The sequence below is a fragment of the Notolepis coatsorum genome, assembly GCF_963971535.1.
Source record: "Notolepis coatsorum genome assembly, chromosome: 6".
In the NCBI taxonomy this organism is placed as follows: domain Eukaryota; kingdom Metazoa; phylum Chordata; class Actinopteri; order Aulopiformes; family Paralepididae; genus Notolepis; species Notolepis coatsorum.
In genome coordinates this window covers 52,738,073-52,761,677 of record NC_140170.1, presented here as the reverse complement: position 1 = coordinate 52,761,677, position 23,605 = coordinate 52,738,073, and the positions used below count along the sequence as shown (strand labels likewise).

General features: G+C 42.4%; 1 protein-coding gene across 1 annotated transcript in view; it reads left to right on the top strand.

The window, feature by feature from the left end:
• The first annotated feature begins 14,691 nt into the window (after window positions 1–14,691).
• The window catches only part of pik3c2a (phosphatidylinositol-4-phosphate 3-kinase, catalytic subunit type 2 alpha), a 227,092-nt gene continuing 218,178 nt past the window's right edge, over window positions 14,692–23,605 (top strand). The window contains 1 exon segment of the mRNA XM_084315562.1: window positions 14,692–14,766. Within this exon segment, the coding sequence (XP_084171688.1) occupies window positions 14,737–14,766 (30 nt within the window). The 5' untranslated portion in view covers window positions 14,692–14,736.

Below are 23,605 nucleotides of genomic sequence, written 5' to 3'. Positions count from 1 at the left end.
TTGTCCCCCCCTTGTATTCCCTCGTGTGTCAGGTCTCCTAAGTAAAGCACCAGTCCTGTTTGTGGTAATCCGTATCCTAATATTCTGATCATTGCCTCCCCTATCTCCTCCCAATACCCCTTCAGCTTCTGACATCCCCAGAATATGTGCGTGTGATTTGCCCCCTCCTTCCCACACATCCTCCAGCATGCTCTTTGGGTTGGTGTATATTTTCCCTTCAGCTCTGGGGTTATAAAGAATCTGATTATGTTTTTCCATCCAAACTCTTTCCATATCCTCTATCCTGTTGTTGAATGTTGCACCTCGCATATGTTCCCCCATTCCTTCCCTGTTATTTCTATCTCTAGCTCTCTCTCCCATTTCTCCCTTATGTAATCGGTCGTGTGTCCCTTGCTGTTCATTATAGCCCGGTATATTGCTGATATTACTCTTCCTTGCCCCCCTTCGTATGCCCATACTATCATCTTTATTATTCCATTCTGTTCTTCGTCTTTGGCCCCCCTTATTTCTTTGTTGTAGTAGTCTCTAACCTGTAGATATCTGAAGTGGTCCCTGTTTTCTAGTCCAAATTTCTCCTTTAAGTTTTGTAGTGTCTGCATTTCCCCCTTCTCTATCATTTTGCATATCGCTGTTGCCCCCCCCCCTCTCCCACCTTCTGAATCCATGGTCTAACCTCCCTGGTTTGAATCTCTTGTCATGTGCTACCCATCTCAGAACCCCTGACTGCTTCTCCAATTTGTGTGTTTTTACTACTCTGTTCCATATAGTCAAGGTGCATTTGGTGATTGGATCTAATAGTCCCTCTTTTTCTTTAAATAGTTCCCTATCTCCCACCAGAGCTTGTACCTTGTATCCCTCCCCTTCTTTTTCAATGTCTTTCCATCTTGCCTCATATCTGTCATTACACCAGCACGTCACTGCTCTCAGTTGTGCTGCATAGTAATAATCTTGTAGGCTGGGTACTGCCATCCCTCCCTCTTCCTTTGGTAGTTGTAGTGTTGTAGGAGTGGGGGGGGGGGGGGGGGGGTTGGGTAGGAGGGGTGGGTGGGGGACACTGTACAACTGTACAAACAACACTGTACATTGGATTATTGACAAGACCATACTTGGTAATTTACTGTACATTGGAGGGGGTTGTGTTCGGACATTTACAGGGGCCAGTTTCGGGTTGCAGTCTCCCTTAGGTGTTTTTTGAGAGTGTTTTTGAAAGTGGGTAGTGATTCACATTCCTTTACAGCTTTGGGTAGGGCGTTCCACATTGATGTGGCATAATTGCGAAACGTGTTTAGTCCCTTGTTTGAGCCGAATCTGGGTTTAACATGATTTGTGGAGCTCCCTCTGGTGTTGTGATCGTGGTATTCACTGACCTTTGGGAAGTATTTTGTCATGTACATGGGTACCTTGGTCGTGTAGTGTATCTTGTAGACCAGGCCCATTGCAAGTTGCTGTACTCTGTCGTCTACTCTAAGCCATCCTAGGTTGTCAAAGTGGGCAGGGGTGAGGTGGGTTCTAGGAGTAAGGTCAAGCAGTAGTCTGACCAGTTTGTTTTGAGATGTTTGTAATTTTGTTTTTAGCGCCTTTGAGGTGCTTTGGTACCATGAGGTGCAAGCATAGTCGTAGTACCCTTGAATGAGTGCTCCTGCTAGAGTCTTCAGGGTATTCTTGTTTACCAGTGAGGAGATCCGGTACAAGAATCGAGTTCGTTGGTTGACTTTTTTTATTACATTGGATGCCATTTTGTCACAGGAAAGATTTGCCTCTAGGATGGAACCCAGGTAGGTAATATCTTCTTTCCTTGTGACAATATTGTCACCCACTGTAACTGAGAAGCCGTCGGTCTTGCTGAGTTTGTTATTTGAACCGAAGAGAATGGACTCTGTTTTGCCCATGTGTAATGATAGTTTGTTATCAGCGAGCCATATGCAGATTTTGCCTAGTTCTGAGCTGAGGGTTTTTTCAACCTGTAACTTGTTCTTGTCAGAGACCAGCAGGGCTGAGTCGTCCGCAAACAGGAACAAGTTGCAGTCACAAGCTGACGACATGTCATTTGCATAAATTAGGAACAGTAGCGGACCTAGTATGCTTCCTTGTGGAACACCACAGTTTACTGTGAGGGGGGGGATAGGGTACCGTTTACCTCCACCATCTGCTCTCTCCCCTCCAGGTAGGATTGCATCCAGCTCACTGATAGACTATCAAAACCAATTGCTTTTAGCTTGTCAATCAGAATGGTGTGATTGACAGTGTCGAAGGCCTTTTGTAGGTCCAGCATGACCATGCCGCAGTATTTGCCCGCGTCCACCTCTTGTTTGATGTGGTCGTTTAAATAGAGAAGGCATGTGTCAGTGGAGTGGGATGTTCTGAAGCCAGATTGGAATTCGTAGATTAGATTTTTTTCCGCAAGGTATTTTTCGACCTGTTCGTATAAAAAAATTTCCATGACTTTCGAGATGGAGGTAAGGATAGAAACAGGGCGGTAGTTGCCTGGGTCTAATTTACTGCCTTTTTTGTGCAGAGGGGTCACTCTCGCAATTTTGAAGTCCTTGGGGACGTGTCCCTGTTTTATGGAGAGGTTTATTATGTGTGTGATGACTGGGGTGATGGCGGCTGCTGAGTCTCTGAGGAATTTGGAGGGGATGTTGTCATGGCCAGTGGCCTTGTTGGGTTGGAGGGCGCTCAGTTTTTTGAGTACCTCATCTGTTGTTACCATTTCCAGTTTGAAGTCGTCTTTGTGGACCCCTAGGTTCTTGTAGTATGCTACTATGTGTTCTACCCCATAATGCCCTGAGTGGGAGGGTAGTTTGTTTACCAGTGTTGTGGCTATGTTTGTGAAGAAACTATTTAAGTAATTGGCTACATCCAGCTTTTCTGTGATGAGCGTGTTGTCCGTCTTTATGTTTATGTTTGAGAATCTGGTTTTAAGTTTTTTACTGCAGCCTAGTTGGTTATTGAGTAATTTCCAAAGTTCACGCGGTTTGTTTTTGTTTTCCTCGGTTTTGTCATTGATGAATTTTTTCTTTGCTGTTTTGATCATGGAGTTTACATAATTTCTTAGTCTGTTTCTTTCCAGTTTGAGTTCAGTCACGTGGGCTTGGAGTTCACTGCTCGTGCTTATGGTAAGCTTTGACTGACTTTTACGAAACTCAGAGCATTTTTTGTCTCTGGTTTTCATAGCGGTCAGTATTTCAGCGTGCATCCACGGCTCAGCGCGATTTTTTACCCTAGTGGTTCTTAGGGGGGCCATGTTGTTTAGTATCGTTGAAAATTTGGTTTTGAAGCCAAGCCATGTTTCTTCAACCATATCACGTATACTATCACGTCGTCCGCAAATAGGCCTAGTTTATATTCCGTTCCCTTTATCCTTACTCCCTTAATGTCCTCGGTCTGTCTGATCAGTTGTGCCAGTGGTTCTATGAAAACGGCGAAGAGCGTCGGTGAGAGACAACATCCCTGTCTGGTAGCCCTCTCTAATCTGATTCTATCCGTCAAGCTGCCATTCACCTTAACCCTCGCTGTCGGTTCTTGATATAGCGCCTTGATCATCTTCATCGCCCTCCCGTTCAGTCCGAACCTCATCAATGCTTTATATAAAAATGTCCAGCTCACACTGTCGAATGCTTTTTCTGCATCTAGGCTAATCAGTACCGCGCTACCACCTTGTTTTTGTATCTCCTCTACTATGTGTAATGTCTTTCTCACGTTGTCCTGTGTCTGTCTCCCTTTAATAAATCCAGTTTGATCTTCATCTATAATGTCTGGCATAAACGTCTCAAATCTCTTTGATATTATCGATGTATACATCTTGTAATCCACGTTGAGTATGGACACAGGTCTGAAACTACTACATAATTCCCTATCCTTCCCTTTCTTCGGTATCGTGGTGATTATGGCTTCCTTCCACGAGGGGGGCATTTTTCCCTCTTCCATCGTGTGTCTGAACGTCGCCCCTAACATGGGTGCTAATTCAGTTCTAAACGTCTTGTAGAATTCTGATGGGAATCCGTCGCTCCCCGGAGACTTGTTGTTTTTAGCTCTACTAATTGCCTCTTCCAGTTCTCGTTCCGTAATTATTTTATTTAATTCTTCATTCTGTTCTTTCCCTATCGATGGTAACTCTAGCTTCTCCAGATATGCTTCTATTTCCTCTTCTCCCACTGCTTTTGGCTGTGTGTATAGTTTCTCATAGTATTCTCTAAATGTCCTCTCTATTTCAGCTGGGTCTCTCAATATTTCATTAGTCTTTGTATCCCTTATTGTGTGTATCGTGTTCAACTTCTGTTGCGTCCTAATTCTCCTAGCCAACAGTCTGGTCGCTTTTGGTCCCCCTTCATAGTACGTTTGTTTCATGAACCTCGCTTTCTTTCCTATTTCCGTCAATAATTCCCTATTTATCCTGGCCTTTACTTCTTTGATTTCTCCGAGCGTTTCCTGTTCTTTTGATATCTGGTGTCTCCCCTCTAGCTTCTTCAGCTTCTCTATCAGATTGTGATATGTCTCCGTTCTGGCCTTCTTCAGCATTGCTGTCTTCTCCATCAATTTCCCCCTTATCACCACCTTCAGTGTGTCCCATAGAATGTTCGGATCTACCGCCCCGTTGTCATTTTCTTCCTTATATCTGGCTATCTCCTCCTTGATCTGACTCACCACCCCCTTGTTATTTAATATTCCTACATTTAGTCTCCAGATCGTGTTCCTCCGTCTCCCTTCTAGATCTACTGTCAGATATATGGCACTGTGATCCGATATGTCCGCTACTCCTATTCTGCTCTCCCGTACCCTGTAACTGTCCCCCGTCGTCATCAAAAAGTAGTCTATTCTCGCATATGTCACGTGCGGGTGTGAGTAATGTGTGTATTCCCTGTCCATGGCGTGCATCCCCTCCAAACATCTGTAATTCCCATTTCCGTCATCTGAATATTCATATATCTACTGATTGGTGCCCGTCCTTTTCTAGTACTCGTGGTGTCTAGGTCGTGATTCAGTACTACATTAAAATCTCCCGCGCATATCAATATCCCTTCTAGTTCCATCACTATCATATCAAAAATGGTCTCATATAAATCCCTCTCACTCTCTGGGGGTGCATAAACATTCACTAACGTAATCATTTGACCCTCCATTTTCCCCTTCACCAGAACAAACCTTCCCTCCTTGTCTCTTACTTCCTTGATCAATTCAAATTTGACTGTGTTTTTGATTAACGTGATTACTCCTCTCCTCAGGTTCCGTTTAAAGGAACTATAGTATGCATTTTCATATCCAAATCTCTTCAGTTTCTCATGCTCCTGTGCTACCAAATGTGTCTCCTGCAGAAAAATCACTTCCATCTCACTTTTTTTACATTTCAACATCACTTTGCCCCTCTTTATCGCATTATTCATTCCATTAACGTTTAACGACATCATTTTTATACCTTTAACCATTGTCATCTTTCTTCTTCTTTCGTCTGTCAGTCCCCCCCATGTCACATTCATTCCCCCCTCCGGTTGTAGCCTCCGCTCTCTTCACCGAATACATATAATGATTAACATAAATAAAAAACATAAACTTTACATAAAGTGCTCCCAAGGCGTTCGGGGGGTCCCTGTGTCCCCCCTGTCCCCTGCTGGTGGGTGAGGAGTAATTGCTCTCCTAGTGAGAGGCCTCCTCCTGACGGCTTGGGGGTTTGAAACCTTTGCCCCCAACCGCTCGTCATATTTGTCCAGCATTCTTACTGTTTTTACTGCTGTCGTGCTCCTGGTCAAAAGCGCTCTGTCCTTCATTCTGATCAAAGACCCCCATTTCCTAGGTCCCCCTCAATGCGGCTCATATGTTCCAATGTCCCTCTTTCCTCCCAAACCCGTGTGTGGTGTCTTCTGTGTACCCCTTTTTATTTTATTTTCCTCCTCTCTATTTTCTATGTGATGTCCATTTATCCCCTTAATCCCTTCCAACTGTGTTACTCTCAGCATGTGTCTATGTACTTGTTTCAATATGTTCTGTGTTCCGTCTATCATACCTAATTATATTTCCATTTATTTCCTCCGTCGGCCTGTGTATTATGTGTCCATGTATACGTTATGTTCGTTCCTATATCCTGCCTCTACCTGGGAATGTGTGTTTATGTATATGTTATTTCAGTTTCTATATTTTGTCTCTATTTGGATAGTTTTTCAATCTCTTGTGCGTGTACTCATCCGTTCGTCTCCTCCCGCCTCCTCTCCCCTCCTTCTCCGTCTCTGGCCTCCTCGTCCGTCTCCGCCTTCGGTCTGTCACGTCTCACCTCGGCCTTCTCCTCTCTCCTCCCTCCTCTCCCGGGCCTCGATCTCCCACTCTGGTCCATCTGCGTGCCCCCTCCAATCTCTGCTGCAGGCTCCGCGTCTGGCCCTCCTGTCTCCTTCCCTCTCCGTCCTCCGTCATCTGCATCCCCCGTCGCCTCATCTCCTCCGCCGCCTCCCGCGCCGTCGCGTATGTCACCGTCCCTTCCTTCCAGTGAATCCTTAGCGAGGTCATGGGTGACTGGAATTTCATTCCGTTTTCTTTCAGAATTCTCTTCAGTCCCGCGTAGGACCTGCGTGTTATTGCCACCGCTGTCGAGTAATCTTGATCAAACGACAGTCTTTTCCCCTCGATTTCTATCTTCTTGGTCCAGGCAGTTCTGAGTATCAATTCCTTAATCTCAAACCTCAGAAAGTTAATAATCACCGCCCTCGGAGGTCTGTCCGGTTTCGGTCTCGGAGCCAACGCCCTGTGGGCCCTCTGTATCTCCATTTTTTCCAGTCCCGTCTCCTTCAGTTGTTCCTTGATAAGCTCTTCCACATATTGGATCACCGATTCCCCTTCGACTCCTTCTTTCAATCCCCATATTCTGATGTTATTTCTCTGTGACCTCCCCTCCATGTCCAATATCTTTGTCTCCATCTGTTCTTGCTTTTGAATCGCACACGTTAACACCTCGTGTATCTCTGTGCTCCATTCCTCCATCTGCGCTGTTCTAGTCTGTACCTCTTTTACGTTACTGTCCTGTTCCGCCATCTTCTCATCCACCCTTTTGATTTCTGTATTCATTTCACCTCTGAAGTCCTCCTGTTCCTTCCTCAATTCCTCCCGTAACTTCCCAATATAATTTCTTATCGTGTCCGAGTTCAGTTTCATGTTCGCCTGCATCGCGTCCGAGTTCGATTTCATGGTCGCCAATATCCCGGCCTGCATGAGCACGGCCCATCCTGGCATTTCCTTGTCTGTCTCAGCCGAGACTCCCCCTTCCTCCGCCTGCTCCTTCTCGGTCTCGCCTCGGGGGTTCTGCTCCATCGAACTCTCCTCTTCCTGTGAGTTCTCCATTTCTCTTTCCTTCATATTTGTTTTCTCCTCCTTCCTTCTCGTTTGCATCTTCATTTTTAATCACTTTTCGTCACTTTTCGGGTCCTTATTTCTCAGTTTTTCGCTCTTTTGACCAGGAGCCTCACCGCATGCGTGCTACTCTTCCGCTCTCATACCGGAAGCCCCTAACATTTTTACCTTTATCGAAGAATACTTTGGCACCGCTGCAGTAGCAGCTATTACAGAGAATAGTCCTTGTGGGAACGATGGTACGTAGAGAGCGTTCTTTAACGTCACTGTACACCGGCGCCCCCCACTGTCTGTGAGGCATACCTGTGCGTCTCCTCTCTCTTGCGCCAACCCGTAGGTGCACTTCCCGTCTGCCAGCTCCATGCTGTGTCTCTCCGGGCGGAAAGTGTTGTCAAAGTTCTTGAACCGACTCCTGTCGTTGATGACGTGGGACGATGCACCTGTGTCCACGATCAGTCCCTTCCTCTGGGCCCGCTGTAGCTGCGCCGGCCTGGCGACGCACGCTGTCCGCGCCCCGAAAGCGAAGTCTTCTTGTCCCGTTACTCTCCGGGCGTCGTCTCGATTCGTCTCACGTTGACCATCGCCGCCATCTTGTCCATGCGCGTATCGCGCGCCCTGGCCGCGTTTCTTCATGCACGCTCTGTCTGTGTGCCTCATGGATCTGCAGAAGCCACACCAGACAATCCTTGTGCAGTTACCTCTCCGATGGCATTTCTCTCCGCATCGCCAACACGCCAGCTCCATTGTGGGCCTGGTCTTCTCCGTTGGCGTCGCTCAGGCCTTTAGCACCCTCTCTCCCGCCTCCGCGGCGGCTGGGTGGGTATCTTCTGAGGCCTCGAAGTTTCTTAACTTGGCCTTGAACTGTCCCAGCGGCATGTCCGCTGAACCGTGTGTTACCAGGAGTGTGAACGGTTTGTACAGCTCCGGTAGTCCTCTCATCACCATCGCCATCATTAGCCCATCGCTTGGTGCTTCTCCTGCACTCCTCAATGGCGTCGTGATCCGCTCCGCTCTGTTGACGTATTCGGTCACAGTCTCGGTGTGCCCCTTCTTCAGGGCTGTTAGTGCTATGTAGAGGGCCACAACTCGGGGTCTTCCTTGCCCGATGTAATGCTCTCTCAACACCCCCAGGCTTTCTCTGCCTTTGTCTTTAGTGTCGCGGAATATCAGCCCCCAGCTGGTGTCGTCGAGCAGTGGCGCTAACTCACAGTACGCGTCTGCGTTACGCTGGTTGTCCAGGGCTTGCTCTTCCGCCGTCAGTGGTCCCGTGGGGGCTGTCAAGATCGTCGCCTTCAGTCCCGCACCGTGCATGCAGCATAACATGCGCTCTTCCCAGAGCTCGTAGTCCTCTGCCTTTCCATTGAATGAGGGCCATTCGCTCCTTCCCTTGGTCGCCACGAGTTCTACAGTAAGACCTCGCCTCCGTTGGGCTCAGCAGGCTCCGTCTCCCCCGGTGCCGCCTCCCCGGGGCTCTGCGCGCTGCTCTCCGGGCGGGTCCGCTTGCGCTCCAGCAGCCCGTCGGTGGGGTCGGTGCCCCGCTTCCTCTTGATGCGCAGGATCATCGTGTAGGATTCCATGTTGCTCTTTGATGGTGGGCGTAGCTTTAGCTCCTGTTGGCCTAGCGTCTAGCCACGCGGTACTCCCGGTGCTAACCTAGCCTATACTTTAGCTAAACTTGCTACCCTTATTATTTCGCCCCGGCGTGATCTGGGCCCATAACCTGTTGACAGAATCCGGCTATAGGGCGACAATAATGTGGTCAAGAGGCATGGTTTCTATCTTTAGCCTTTAAGCGGCGTGGTTTATTCATTCACATGGTATGAGCAGCAGTACATGAGGTCTCCTCTCACTGAGAGGCTGGGGGGAAAGAGGTAGAGTATAGGAGGAGACATCTCTATTTATACTCGCCACCTGGTGGTGTCTTGAGTGGCTCCGCCTAGAGCGCCCTCTAGTGGAAACAGTTATATATGCAGTTAGACAGTTACTAACAATCCTACATAGAACCTCTGACTTCAACACATATCATATTGAATCACAATACAGAAATCCTAGAACCACTTCACTATAACACAATGTTAAAGGTTAAAGTTTGTCTCCATGTTGGTGTGAAATGCGTGTACCAAGTGTTCAGTACAACTATTAAAGGGATATTCCACTTTAGTAGAACTTGTCAAAATTCAGTAGTCTTACAAGTATCTACAAGTATATAGTGACCACTGTTTATCTGAAGCATAAACAAACTACTGCTGTGCAGATTTCATTAATACAGACATTTTGAGTCAAAGGAGTGAAAGTGAAATCTCCCTTTACCATATGTATGTTAGACCGGACCAGTTTTGGTTCTGTTTGATTGATTGAAAACTTTATTAACAGATTGCAGAATGGGTACAATACAGTACGACTCAATACATACAATTGTTAAGGGGATGCAGACCAGAGAAAGACTTTCGTCTTGTTTACATCAGGGTCCCCCATTTTCAATTCATCATGACTGTATGCCAGCACGTTGTTAGGGTGGTTGTTTTGTCTCTGCACATTGGATCACATGTTGATTGGTCACTGTACTCCAGCACATTGGATTTGAAATTGAACAATGATGATTCAGGTTAAAGTGCAGACTTTCAGCTTTAATTTGAGGGTGTTTACATCCATATCGGGTGAGCTGTGTAGGAATTGCAGACCTTTTTAGTTTTTATACATAGTCCCCTATGGGGGACCAAATGTAATTGTATAAATTAAGTCCTCACATTTAATATTTGGTTACAAATCCTTTGCAATCAATGACTGCCTGAAGTCAGTAATCCTTAAGTGGCCATTCATGTAATGATTTAGTCGTTCCTGCTAACAAACAAACTGCTGATCAACACCCCTCAGCACATTTGAATTAAGCATTACATGATTGATTGGTTGATTGAAAAGTTTATTAACAGATTGCAGAATGGGTACAGTACAGTACAGCTCAATACATACAATTGTTAAGGGGATGCAGACCAGAGAAAGACTTTCGTCTTGTTTACATCAGGGTCCCCCATTTTCAATTCATCATAACATATATGACATACATGACATACAGATAGACAGTACTGCTACATCTATACATTTATGACATATCAGATTTGCAAATACAGTACTGTCTGTGATACAAAAGTGTCCAGAAAAGGAGTGTATATACATTTGGCATAGAAACTGTACATTGGAGGAGGTTGGTTGGGTGGGGTGGGGTTGGGTGGGTTGGGTGAGGGCTGTACATTGGAGGGGGGGGGGGGGGGGGTTGGGAAGGGGACACACACACATTTTACACTGTACATTGGAATATTGACAAAGCCTTACTTGGTCATTTACTGTACAACTAGGTTAGGACATTTGTAGGGGCCAGTTTCGAATTGCAGTCTCACGTAGGTGTTTTTTGAGAGTGTTTTTGAAGGTGGGTAGTGATTCACATTCCTTTACAGCTTTAGGCAGGGCGTTCCACATTGATGTGGCATAATTGCGAAACGTGTTTAGTCCCTTGTTTGAGCCGAATCTGGGTTTTACATGATTTGTGGAGCTCCCTCTGGTGTTGTGATCGTGGTATTCACTGACCTTTGGGAAGTATTTTGACATGTACATGGGTACCTTGGTCGCGTAGTGTATCTTGTAGACCAGGCCCATTGCAAGTTGCTGTACTCTGTCGTCTACTCTAAGCCATCCTAGGTTGTCAAAGTGGGCAGGGGTGAGGTGGGTTCTAGGAGTCAGGTCAAGTAGTAGTCTGACTAGCTACTAACTACTAACTAACTACATCACGCGCAGGAGTGGTTTGTGAACAATAAACCATGCCTAGGGGTGGTCGTTAGATGGTTGGTTTATTGTTCACAAATCACGACTGCAAGTGGTGTAAAGCTTTTATACAACTTCCAGATTCATCCAACCTTATTTCTATACAATAAACACACATTAATCGAAGATTTATTGAAAAAACCATCCGCCAGAAAAAGTAGTTCCCACAACTACAAAAAAGACAAGTTGCCTCCATGTGGAAGCAGCTTGAAGTGCATCCAACCAAACTAACACATCCAACTGTGTATTATTGGAATGATTGAGAGAAGTTGCCTCATGTGGAAGCAGCTTGAAGTGCATCCAACCAACTAACACATCCAACTGTGTATTATTGGAATGATTGATTGAAAATTGTATTACCAGATGCAGAATGGGTACAATACAGTATGGCTCAATACACACAATTGTTAAGGGAATGCAGACCTACTTTCCATAGAACTTCATTCTTAGATGCTTCTATATAAAGTAGGTAAAACAAATTAAAAAGTTTTCTTTGCCCTATAGGAAAAAAACGTTTTCTTCGCCCTATTCTTTTATTTATTTTTTTAAACCTACTGTAGAGGGCCTAAACTTAACCAGTTGGAAACCAAGCGTACAGTAATAAAATTAGCAATCAATCAATCAATCAATCAACTCAATAGGCCATGCTCACTTAGAACAGGGCAGCACCCAGCTCTCTGACTATCCCCCGCGTTGCAGGCAGAGTGTGTGTGTGTGCGTGTGTGTGTGTGTGTGTGTGCGTGTGTGTGGGTGTGTGTGTGTGGGGGGGGGGGTGGCGGTGGGTGGAGACTAGAGCGAGCGCTGACAGTCGAAAGGAAAAAGAAATTGAAAAGAAAATTGAAAATTAATCAATCAATCAATCCGCGATTTTTCTTTTGTTACAGAATGATTCAAGACCCATCAATTACATCATCCAACATTGTTTAAACGACTAAGACATTCGCTGTGACAGAATCGCTTGATATTTAGTCGTTTAGTCGCTATCAACATATCCATTTGTAAAGATTATTGTCCACCTTCTTGTGATCCGGCGGAGTGATGTGATGTGGTTCGGTTGTGGGCGGGTCCTGGGCCAGCAGCGTGGAATTGTTGCCAATAAAGACGTGTAAAATGACGGTTTCAGCCAATCAGAATCGAGAAATTTGCATGCCGTTGTATAATGGGACTTAATGGGATTTTAAATATACAGTGGACTTTCCCTGTCAATTCCTCCATTGACTTCCATACAAGACTGACCTCAGGTGTGTGCACACAAGTAACATACATCTGTCCTGTCCTTGGTAAATAATCCTTTCTTGTAGATTACTTTTGATAGATAGAGGTAAAGTTCTACTAAAGTGAAATATTCCTTTAGTATATTACTATTTATAGCGTTTTTCAAGACATACACTTGAATTCATAGCTTTGGAAACACACTGACATTTTGTGCGTTTACACCTCATCAAATGTTGCAGACCCAAATTGGTGTGTCATCATCATGTAATGTTTAAAAATTAAGAAAAGATACAGAGGCGTGGACTCTAGTTACACAACATTTTGATGACTTTATGTTGATGTTGACTCAGTGACTTGAGCCTTATGACTTGAAAGACTTGATACTCTTCCCATGCCCAAAATGTAAATAAATATATGCCATAAAAAGTGTCAAGCGAATCAATTTTGAAGGAAAAAAAAAGTTCCACTTTGGACCAATCCAAGTTGCACGGGCAGCGGCATCTAAATGTAATATACTATTAGCTATTACTCTGTTGGCGTTAACATTTTTAAATGGCATTACATTTGTTTCAAGTTCAAGTTTCTTTAATAGTTGTCATACAGAAGTACATAATACTTTTATACAAAATGCTTCTTACTGTTACGCTCCAGAGACTGTGCTAGACAAGATAAGTATGAAATAAAATAGTATAGCATGTAAAATAGAAGTAAAAATAGAGGTCACAGTGTTCAGTATAGACATATGTACAATGTTCGATGCAGAATAGAAGTAACTGAGTTACCATACAATATACAATATACTATGCAATGTACTAATATACAATACTATATAGTGCAAAGCAGAAATGGGATGAAAGAACGCATTAGGAGTTGTTTAGGACTCGAAATTCAAAGTTTCAGACTTGTGACTTGCTTGAGACTTGACAATTTTGACTCTGGACTTGAGTGTAATGACTTGCAAAAACAACGACTTGATCCCACCTCTGCTCTCACGTTGTTTTGCAATGGGCCTGGTCTACAAGATACACTACACCACTAAGGTACCCATGTACATGTCAAAATACTTCCCAAAGGTCAGTGAATACCACGACCACAACACCAGAGGGAGCTCAACAAATCATGTTAAACCCAGATTCGGCTCAAACAAGGGACTAAACACGTTTCGCAATTATGCCACAACAATGTGGAACGCCCTACCCACAGCTGTAAAGGAATGTGAATCCCTACCCACTTTCAAAACCACTCTCAAAGAGCACCTATGGGAGACTGCAATTCGAAACTGGCCCCTGTAAATGTACAGTAAATGTCCTAACCCAATAATACACAAGACCCTCTTCTTGGGACCAAGTAAGGTTTTGTCGATATTCCAATGTACAGTTTTGCTTGTATATATATATATATATATATATATATATATATATATATATATATATATATATATATATATATATATATATATATATATATATATGTAGCAGTACTGTCTATCTGTATGTCATGCATGTCATATACAGGTGCAGCTCGATAAATTAGAATGTCGTGGAAAAGTTATTTTATTTCAGTAATTCAATTCAAAATGCGAAACTCTCGTAGATTATAGATTCATTACACACAAAGTGAAATATTTCAAGCCTTTATTTGTTTTAATTTGGATGATTATGTCTTACAGCTCATGAAAGCCCAAACTTCTGTATCACCAATAATTTTTTTTATATGTATTTTTCTTTTGTATATAGAAATGTCGGCCTTCTGAAAAGTATGTTCATGTATGTTCACTCAGTACTTGGTTGGGGCTCCTTTTGCACAAATTACTGCATCAATACAGCTAAATATATAGACTTTTCCACAATATTCTAATTTATTGAGCTGCACCTGTATGTTATGATGAATTGAAAATGGGGAACCCTGATGTAAACAAGACGAAAGCCTTTCTCTGGTCTGCATCCCCTTAACAATTGTATGTATTGAGCCGTACTGTACTGTACCCATTCTGCAATCTGTTAAATAAAGTGTTCAATCAATCAATCAATCAATCAATCAATCAATCAATCAATCAATCAATCAATCAATCAATCAATCAATCAATCAATCAATCAAACGTTTACTAACGTATACAAGGGTAACGTTTGATGGAGTAAGTGATGACGGTTACGCTACACATTTTATCCGCACGATGGCACCGTTTTTCAATTTTATATGTATGAAATATATCCAACCAACCAGAAGCACGCTCCAACAACCTGCCGCAACAGGAAGTGACGTCACGCCGCCTGTCTGCGAGGAGAGGATGGAAAAGAAATCGCACAACTGCAGGAAAAATGGCTACAAACACCGCACCGCTAAAAGGTGGGAAAATCATATTTGTTTTTACTTTAAATGTCTGCATGTAAAAGTTATAACCTTCAGGTAACTATATTCGGACTGTTGTTCTTCTGTATTCGGCCGTTTCTCGTGTGGCAAAACTTGCCATTTCTTCCTTGATATGTGTGACTTTGTGTTGTTGGCAGATCACTGGCTCAGTGCTTTAAATGATTGTGTTGTTGTTCAAAGTTCAGTGGGATGATCGTCCTGTCGACTCCAGCAGCAACTACCAAGTTTATTATCTCACAGTCAACACTAAAATATCTATATCCATCTATCTGTGTCTGCTGCTGTGGGCGTTGATGTGCTTGTTGTCTGTCTGGCTGAGAGCTAGTCACCACTAGCAGGCAACAAAGTAAAAGTATGAAGTCCTCCACGACTAGCTAGTACTAGTATCACAAGAGGTGTCACTGTCATCCAGCCAGCTAGCAAGATCTGTTTGTGTGTGCCTATAGTCTGTGTGCTCACTAACATCTCAATTAACTTAGTCTAGTATAGTTTGATTACCTTGGGGAAGGAAAGAGGACAGATCTATATGAACCCAAACAAAGTTAATTCCTACTGGTCTTCAGTCAGAGCATCAGGTGAGACAGGTGAGCTTGTGTGTTAGTTAGCATGGCAGCCCCAGGGCACAGCACCAGTTGATCCTGTGTTCTATTGAGCTATTATGGTATTATGTCAAAATAAATACCTATAGCTACTAGCTAGGCTATTGATTGAAAACTTTATTAACAGATTGCAGAATGGGTACAGTACAGTACAGCTCAATACATACAATTGTTAAGGGGATGCAGACCAGAGAAAGACTTTCGTCTTGTTTACATCAGGGTCCCCCATTTTCAATTCATCAGGACATATATGACATACATGACATACAGATAGACAGTACTGCTACATCTATACATTTATGATGACATACCAGATTTACAAATGCAGTACTGTTTGTGATACAAAGAGTCCAGGAAAAAGACAGTATATACATTTGATGTAGAAACTGTACATTGGAGGAGGTTGGGTAGGTGGGGTGGGGGGAGGGGGGGCGAACTGTACATTGGAGGTGGTTGGGTGGGTGGGTGGGCGGAGGGGGGGTTGGGATGGGTACCGAATTTGGTACTTTTGAGGTACCGAACCGAAACACGTCGGTACTACCGAGTATCGAATCAAGTGAGAAACAAAAAATAAAAATAAAAAAAAATATTTTTGATTAATTTTTTTTTTTTACCTTTTTTTTTTTTTTTTTTTACCTTTTTTTTTGTCATGGCAACGTTCACACGCACAATATATGCTTACCTACGATTTGACTTGATTCAACAACAAAGCAGTCGGAGCAATGACAAGCCGAAAACTGTCGAAATTGTAGTTATTTGAAGTTTGGATTTTTTTTTCGACTGAGGTAGGTAAATAAAATTTCTTGAGACTAAAGTACCGAAAAAAGGTACCGTTGGGTACCGGTATCGATTCACAGGTACCGGTACCGGTATCGGTTCAAATGTGAAAGGTACCCATCCCTTAGGTAGGAGGGTGGGTGGGGGACACTGTACAAGCAAAACTGTACATTGGAATATTGACAGAACCATACTTGGTCAGACTCATTTACGTATGTTATTGTCTTTTTTTGCATGGGTAAACTAGCCAGTCAGGATAGGAATAGTCTCATAAAATCATTTAATGTATTGCGTTGTTGTTATTGAATGTTTCCCCCAAAACCATTTTGAACACAGCAGTTTAGTTTTATCCTCCTGAGTCAGTTTAATTTATTGTTAGAAATTAACTATTGCCTATAAAAGTGATGAATACTATTCTAAATAACATAACCAGACCTACTTCAGGTGTATCACCATTACATCTAGTGAGTGTAACTGTGTAACATAGTTATCTCCTCTGTACAATACTGCTGTAGTCGCCGCCATCGTTTTACAGTGTCGGCTGTATAACTAGAATCAAGTCGTTACACTACATGCTTCTTTGAGCGGCCCTGTTGCACACTCATCAGAATCACAGCCTCAAGGGGAAGTGTGTGTGTGTGTGTGTGTGTGTCAGAGTGTGTGTGTGTCAGAGTGTGTGTGTGTGAGAGTGACAGATAGGTCTTGAATTTGAATGAGTGGTTAGGGACACTTGAGACAGTTCTTGGTATTACAGTGTAAAGTCATTCTCAAAATTCAAACGTCAGACTGAGTATTTGGCTACTTCCTCCAAGATGTGTTATTACCTAACCTTTACCACGGCGGGACATTGGCCGCAGCAGAGGACACTGGGGACTCACTCTGCAGCTAACATCTGTATCCCCCTCTGGAGGGCTGGGCCATATGCCCCAAATATCATATCACAGGGGTTTTGACAGTATACTTTTCCCAGTACAAATTACAATGTGATATATGACATTTTCTATACAATTTGTCATTCTATTATTAGTGTGGGTGACACTATTGTAATCTATACCAGGGGTCAGCAACCTTTTTGACATGGAGTGCCTGTTTTAAATATAGTTGTAACTAGTGTGCGGCGTGCCTCAACAATATTCCATGCATCGTAAATTTTTTTTCTCATAATCAGGTCTTTTTAATTATCATTTTTACATTATTACATCATTATTGTTATTGTTATTATTAACAATATTATTATGATGGTTGTATCAACCCTAAATCTGAGTTGGGGGGGGGGGGGGGGGGGGATGCAATGCAGACAAACAGCTGCATACAGTGCGACCATTTCACTCATTCATTTTTGGACACATCACACACCATCGGTGTGTGTACTGTACGTGTGTGGTCATAGCTCCACCTACAGGCCTAATGGAGAACACCAGGAGAACACCAGGATGTGAATGGAGGGTGAATGTGTGAGGTATATCGTGTAAATACGTTTTGATTGATCGCAAGACTACACTGTCAAAAAATAAATAATAATAAGTTACCAGAACTTAAAAATATTGAGTTCAGTTACTGTGCATTAAGGTTTTCAGTTTTCAATCCATAATAAGTTAACAGAAAAATAAGTACACAACCACATTATTTCAACCTAATAAAACTATGTTTATTGTCATTGTTTTAAGAACACAAGTTGACTTAGTAATACTCACATTTTGAGTAAAAAAAAATGGCTTTTAACATGTGCAATGTTCAATGAAATAGAAAAATAAATAATAAAAATGGTTGATTAATCCCACTGGTCACAATGGTGACCGTAATAATGTTTTTGTTATAAGGCTCTGCAAATGTTACTGAATGATGTAGCAATGTATTTCCAGCTAAATTGAAATAATAAACAAATAAAGGGTCTCAATTAAATATGTGGTAGTAAAAAGAACCTGTGGGAGGATTTCAACAAGATAAATGCGACAACAGTGCAAAATATTTCACTATAATATTTCAAAGCTAAAAAATAAATAAAAATTATATATATATATTTTTTTTAATGCTGCCCACTGTGCCTAGGAAAACGCGTGCCTAGGGTTGCCTACCCCTGATCTATACTATTTATTATTTATTCCGCCAATTTTTGTCCAGTAGGCCTAACTCCTGCCAGAGCTTTCACACAAGTGTAAGGTATCAAAACGACCGGCTTTGTCCAACTCGAGTTGCTATTACTTTTTGGAAAGTTTCACCGCACCGCTTGGCTACAAAGCTACTTTAAACAGGACATTTTGGTCCATAAGGAATGAATGGCAGAACATTCTAGAACATTTGTGATGTCACAGTATGATGTCATAATAGAACATTTGTGATGTCACAGTATGATGTCATAATAGAACATTCTAGAACATTTGTGATGTTTACAGTATGATGTCATAATAGAACATTCTAGAAATGTGTGCTGTCACAATAGAACATTTGTGATCTCACCATATGATGTCATAATAGAGGCATCACCCACACTTTCATAATTTTCCTGCGCGGAATTGTCTAGTTATCTTTTGCTTTTTAATACTGCTGCCTGCAAGGAACCATTTTTTGATTGAACTTAAAATGATATAGCAACAGCATCATGCATATTATACACCTTTTTTATGATACAGTATGTATGTGTATATATATCGTGCACAACCGTATATAGTAGAAATCCATACCTTTGCATGGATCCCTGATGGTATACCTTCCAGCCACAACCCCTGTGACAATAAAAGGTTCTGTCAGAGCCTCGTTTTTGTGTCTTTTTATAGACTATGATGATTTGCACAGAGCAGGCTTGGTATAGGAGTGAAAGTCCAGAAGGGAGGAGGAGGAGGAGCAGGAGGAGGTACAGCGGTGTGTTGTTGTGATTTTATTTCCCTTTTAGCAGATGCCTACAGAATATCTATTGATGCCATAAACATGACCTGGTTACTTATTCCCATCTCTCAAGATGTTGTTTTGCACTTTGATCAGCTGCCCGGTAGCTTGTTAACATCGGTTAGCGTATCGTGTGGTATATGGGAGAGACTCCCATTCTGTCTTACTAGATCAGAATCGTCAGATCCTAAATAAATAAGATAGAAAGGCGAGCATTTTTCTCATTCCAGTGAGCGAGCGATCGGAGGGAAGTCCAGACTCCCGAGGTCTCAGTTGTTATTGTGACATCTCTCTCTCTGTGTCCTTAAAGGGAAAACTACGCACATGTTCAGAATTCATACGTGTTATTTCCTATGGTCTGAAGACGGTCCAAAAATATTAGTGCACATGAACACCTCTCTCCCAAATCCAAAAACTAGAGTGCTAAAACTAAAATGTGTGATGTCATCAAGTATAAAGTCCAGAGCTGCTCCAAAGAATGGTGAAGATGACACAGAGCATACAGAGGAATGTTCTGATCTTCTGTCTTGGAACTGAGGTCACTACGGCAGAATAAAGCTTGTTTGGGTATACAAATAAAATTGTGGGTTCACAAAATCAGTGTTCCATTCACTTGTCAATGGAGCAGTTACCTGATGACGTCACAAGTTTGAGTCTTTCTTCTCTGGTGTCTGGCTTTAGGAGAGCGTAGCTCATGTTCGCACATATTGATTGCACTTTCCTACACCATTGGAATTAGCCTACATATTGAAATTCTTCATTTGAGTGGCGTTCCCCTCTGATCCACTCCAGTAAAGCAAGCATTTCTGCTGCAGACAAACTGCAGCTCAAGTATCTCCCATCTTCTGAATACTTGGAGGCCAGACCAACACAGTGCTCACATTTCTATTTAAGTCTTAAGAGAATGTGGGACCCTGTAACCTTTTTACAGCCATGCAGAGGAGTGGAGTTCAGACGTTTATCTTCATCGTTGACTTTTCTCTCTAACTGGAGTTCCATTTTAATGCCAGTCCTTGCTGCCTTATATGGACTTTAAGAAGATCATGTCCATCTCGGGTCCAGGACCTTTTGTGCTAAGAGTTCGGTTCAGTTGGTGTATTTGTCGTTTTCTATATCATTGTGGCACTTTGGCTACACATCTCTCTGTCTCTCTCTCTGTCTCTCTCTCTGTCTCTCTCTCTGTCTGTCTGTCTCTCTCTCTGTCTCTCTCTCTGTCTCTCTCTCTCTCTCTCTGTCTCTCTCTGTCTGTCTGTCTCTCTCTCTCGCTCTCTCTCTCTCTCTCTCTCTGACATCTGTGACATCACAAATGTTCTAGAATGTTTGATTATGACATCATACTGTGATATCACAAATGTTCTAGAATGTTTGATTATGACATCATACTGTGACATCACAAATGTTCTAGAATGTTTGATTATGACATCATACTGTGATATCACAAATGTTCTAGAATGTTTGATTATGACATCATACTGTGACATCACAAATGTTCTACAATGTTTGATTATGACATCATACTGTGATATCACAAATGTTCTACAATGTTTGATTATGACATCATACTGTGCCATCACAAATGTTCTAGAATGTTATATTATGACATCATACTGTGACATCACAACGGAACATGTTTGAGTTTCATTTGAATAATTTAAATAATATGTTGACATTAAAAAAGACCAAATAAAATGATAAAAAACTACATAAAACAATGATACAAATTATAATAAAATATTTAAGTAAAATGTATAGAAATAAAGAAAAATAAGACCATGAAATAAAGATAATAATTCATTTAAAAGCTAAAAGTGTAGTGTGTGTGTGTCCCCCCCCCCCCCACACTCTGCAAGCTTTGATCGGAATGAGATGTCAGTGCTCCAAGGCCTAATATTGGATAACTTAATTACACTCTACATATTTGTGTGTGTAGAGTGTAGACCTTACTTACTGGTAAATATATAGTGCTTCGTTCTTATCTTATCTTACACAAGTAGGCTGTGTGTTTGTTTTAGACCTAAGCAGCACAGTGTCGGCTAAATGCTGCGTTTTAACCTTGTGACTCACTGATGATGCAGCCGAAACGCCTGCAATAAGAAACACTGAGCTTCTCTTTTTATCCATTCAAACCAATGCATTTGGCAGAATGTGGCTCAACTCTGTCCTGCTCGGATGTTTAATGAGTCCTGCACTCCTGCCTCGTTGTCACCACCTGAGCTGCAGCCTGGTCCGCCTGACTCCGCAGCGCTGATATTGGCCCCCAGCTGATAAGACACACAGGGGCCGTGGCCCCCGGCACGACACTAACAGAGAGAGAGAGAGAGAGAGAGAGAGAGAGATCCGTCTGGCTGCCTTCAGTGCCAAATTCCTCAGCTGCACAATAGTGCAAGGCTAGCTTTGAGCCCCCGGTACAGCCAGCCTTCTCCACCACAATGGGGAGGGGGGGCTAGTGTCGCCTGGGGAGGAGAGAGGGAGAGGGGGGGGGGTGTGATAGTCGGAAGAATGGGTTGCTTTGAACAAATGCTGTGTCACATCGAGGATGTCTAAACACATGTTGCCCGCAATGCTTTCCTCCTGATGTGCTGCTGCGCTCTCAGGCTGCTGCTCGCTCATTCCTCTCAAATCTCTTAAGATAGTGGCGAGTTTCAAGGAAGGGGTTTTAAACACATTTCTTGTTGGGTTTTTCCACCCATTCCGTTCCACACTTAACTTCTAACCAATTTTAGAGTATTTTGTATTATTTACTACCACTGCGATATGATAAGCAGTGCATTTAATAAATGTCAACAACCTTTGATAAAACCACACCTGTCCAGATTGTTTGGTTTGTAGGAAGGGCCAGCTGGGTGACATTTTCAGGTTCGACAACATACAGTAGTCATTCAACATCACACACTGATGTTTTTATTTTTTATTTTTTGTCATTTATCACAATACTTCATTACAGTAAGGGAAGGTGCAAGACCAAAAGCGACATTCTATTGCAATAGAATGGAAATGTTAGATCCTATGGCAATTAGCATAGGAAGATTAAGATTACAATGCTCAGTTTGGGCAATCCGGTGGACTATGGGAGAAAGTCAATCGCGGAGGATGTGTTTTTGGAACACAGGCCTGTACGACTTTCTGGGTGAGGGGAAAATAGGGGATTTTTATTTGTGTATATATATATGTTTTAAGCTCAGCTCTCAACGGGACCTCATTAATTGGATGTACATCTATTGTAGCTTCGCACTCCAGAAGCATTACCAAAAACTACACAAAAACATGCATAGATTATGGCTAGTTTGAATATAATGGTATGGAACACCGGCGGTGGGATAAACAAACGACACAAACGCAAAAGCGTGCTCACGCTGATGAAAAAAGAACATGTGGACGTGGCTCTATTAAGCTAAACGCACATTTTAGAGGAAGACATAAATACGTTAGCGGATAACATATACCATAATATTAGTCACTCTTCTTTTGTTACGAGAACTAGAGGGGTAGCCATAGTCGTCAGACGCAAATTAAATATCGAATTTGAAAGGGGTATGGTCGGATGCTGAGGGGCGCATAACTATAGCTAGGATTATACACAATAACAGGAAAATTGCGTTGGCAGCGGTATATGCCCCAAATTTGTACGAAGTGGGTTTCTTCACTTCACTAACCGGAGAAATGTTAAACCATCCCGAGTACTCATATATAATAGGTGCGGATTTTAATGCCATTTGGAACCCAAGGATGGACAACTTACCTTGCCTTTTCCAGCGAACAAAAAAATTCATCTAAAGCATTAAAAGATTGGTCAAAATCAACAGGGGTAATTGATTTATGGCGTTCACTTAATCCCATGACCCGTAAGTACTCCTGTCGTTCGGCGAGACACAACACATTATCCAGAATTGATTACGTCTTTGCATCCCCGAGAATATTTGATAAATATGAAGTGGAAATGACACCCAATGCGCTATCAGATCACTGCTACTTAATCCTGAAAGCAACATTTGGTACACTATCTTCCCGGGCCCCAAGATGGCGTTTTAATTCTATGCTGCTTAACAACAAGGAATTCATTACACAAATTAAAGAAGCTCTCACAGTATTCCTACGGGATAATGCAAACGCGGTGCAAGATCCCAGAATATTATGGATGTCGGTAAAGAGTATGATCAAGGATTTCACGGATAGATTTTCCTCCATATTGCGCAAAAATCAATGCACAAAACTGTCTGAAATGGAAACGCTTTACTCAACGCTTTTTAATTCTTTAAAATACAACAACTCTACTAGACTAGAAAACCAAGTTAACATTCTAAAGACAGAGATCAAAGCAATATACAGACAAAAATCGGAATTGCAAATACGCAGCACAAGACAACAGCAGTACTTCCAAGGATCTAAACCTAGTCACCTATTAGCCATGCGATTAAGAATTAATGCAAAATTTGCAGATATAACTGCCATTAGGAAACAACAAGCTCTAGTAACAGAACCCAAAATAATAAACGATACATTCAAAGAATTCTACTCCGATTTGTATAATTCAGAAACGACCTTTGATTAAGACAAATTAGACATATCTTAATCAAATTACTCTCCCTAAACTTTCGGAGGACGACGCTAAACAGTTA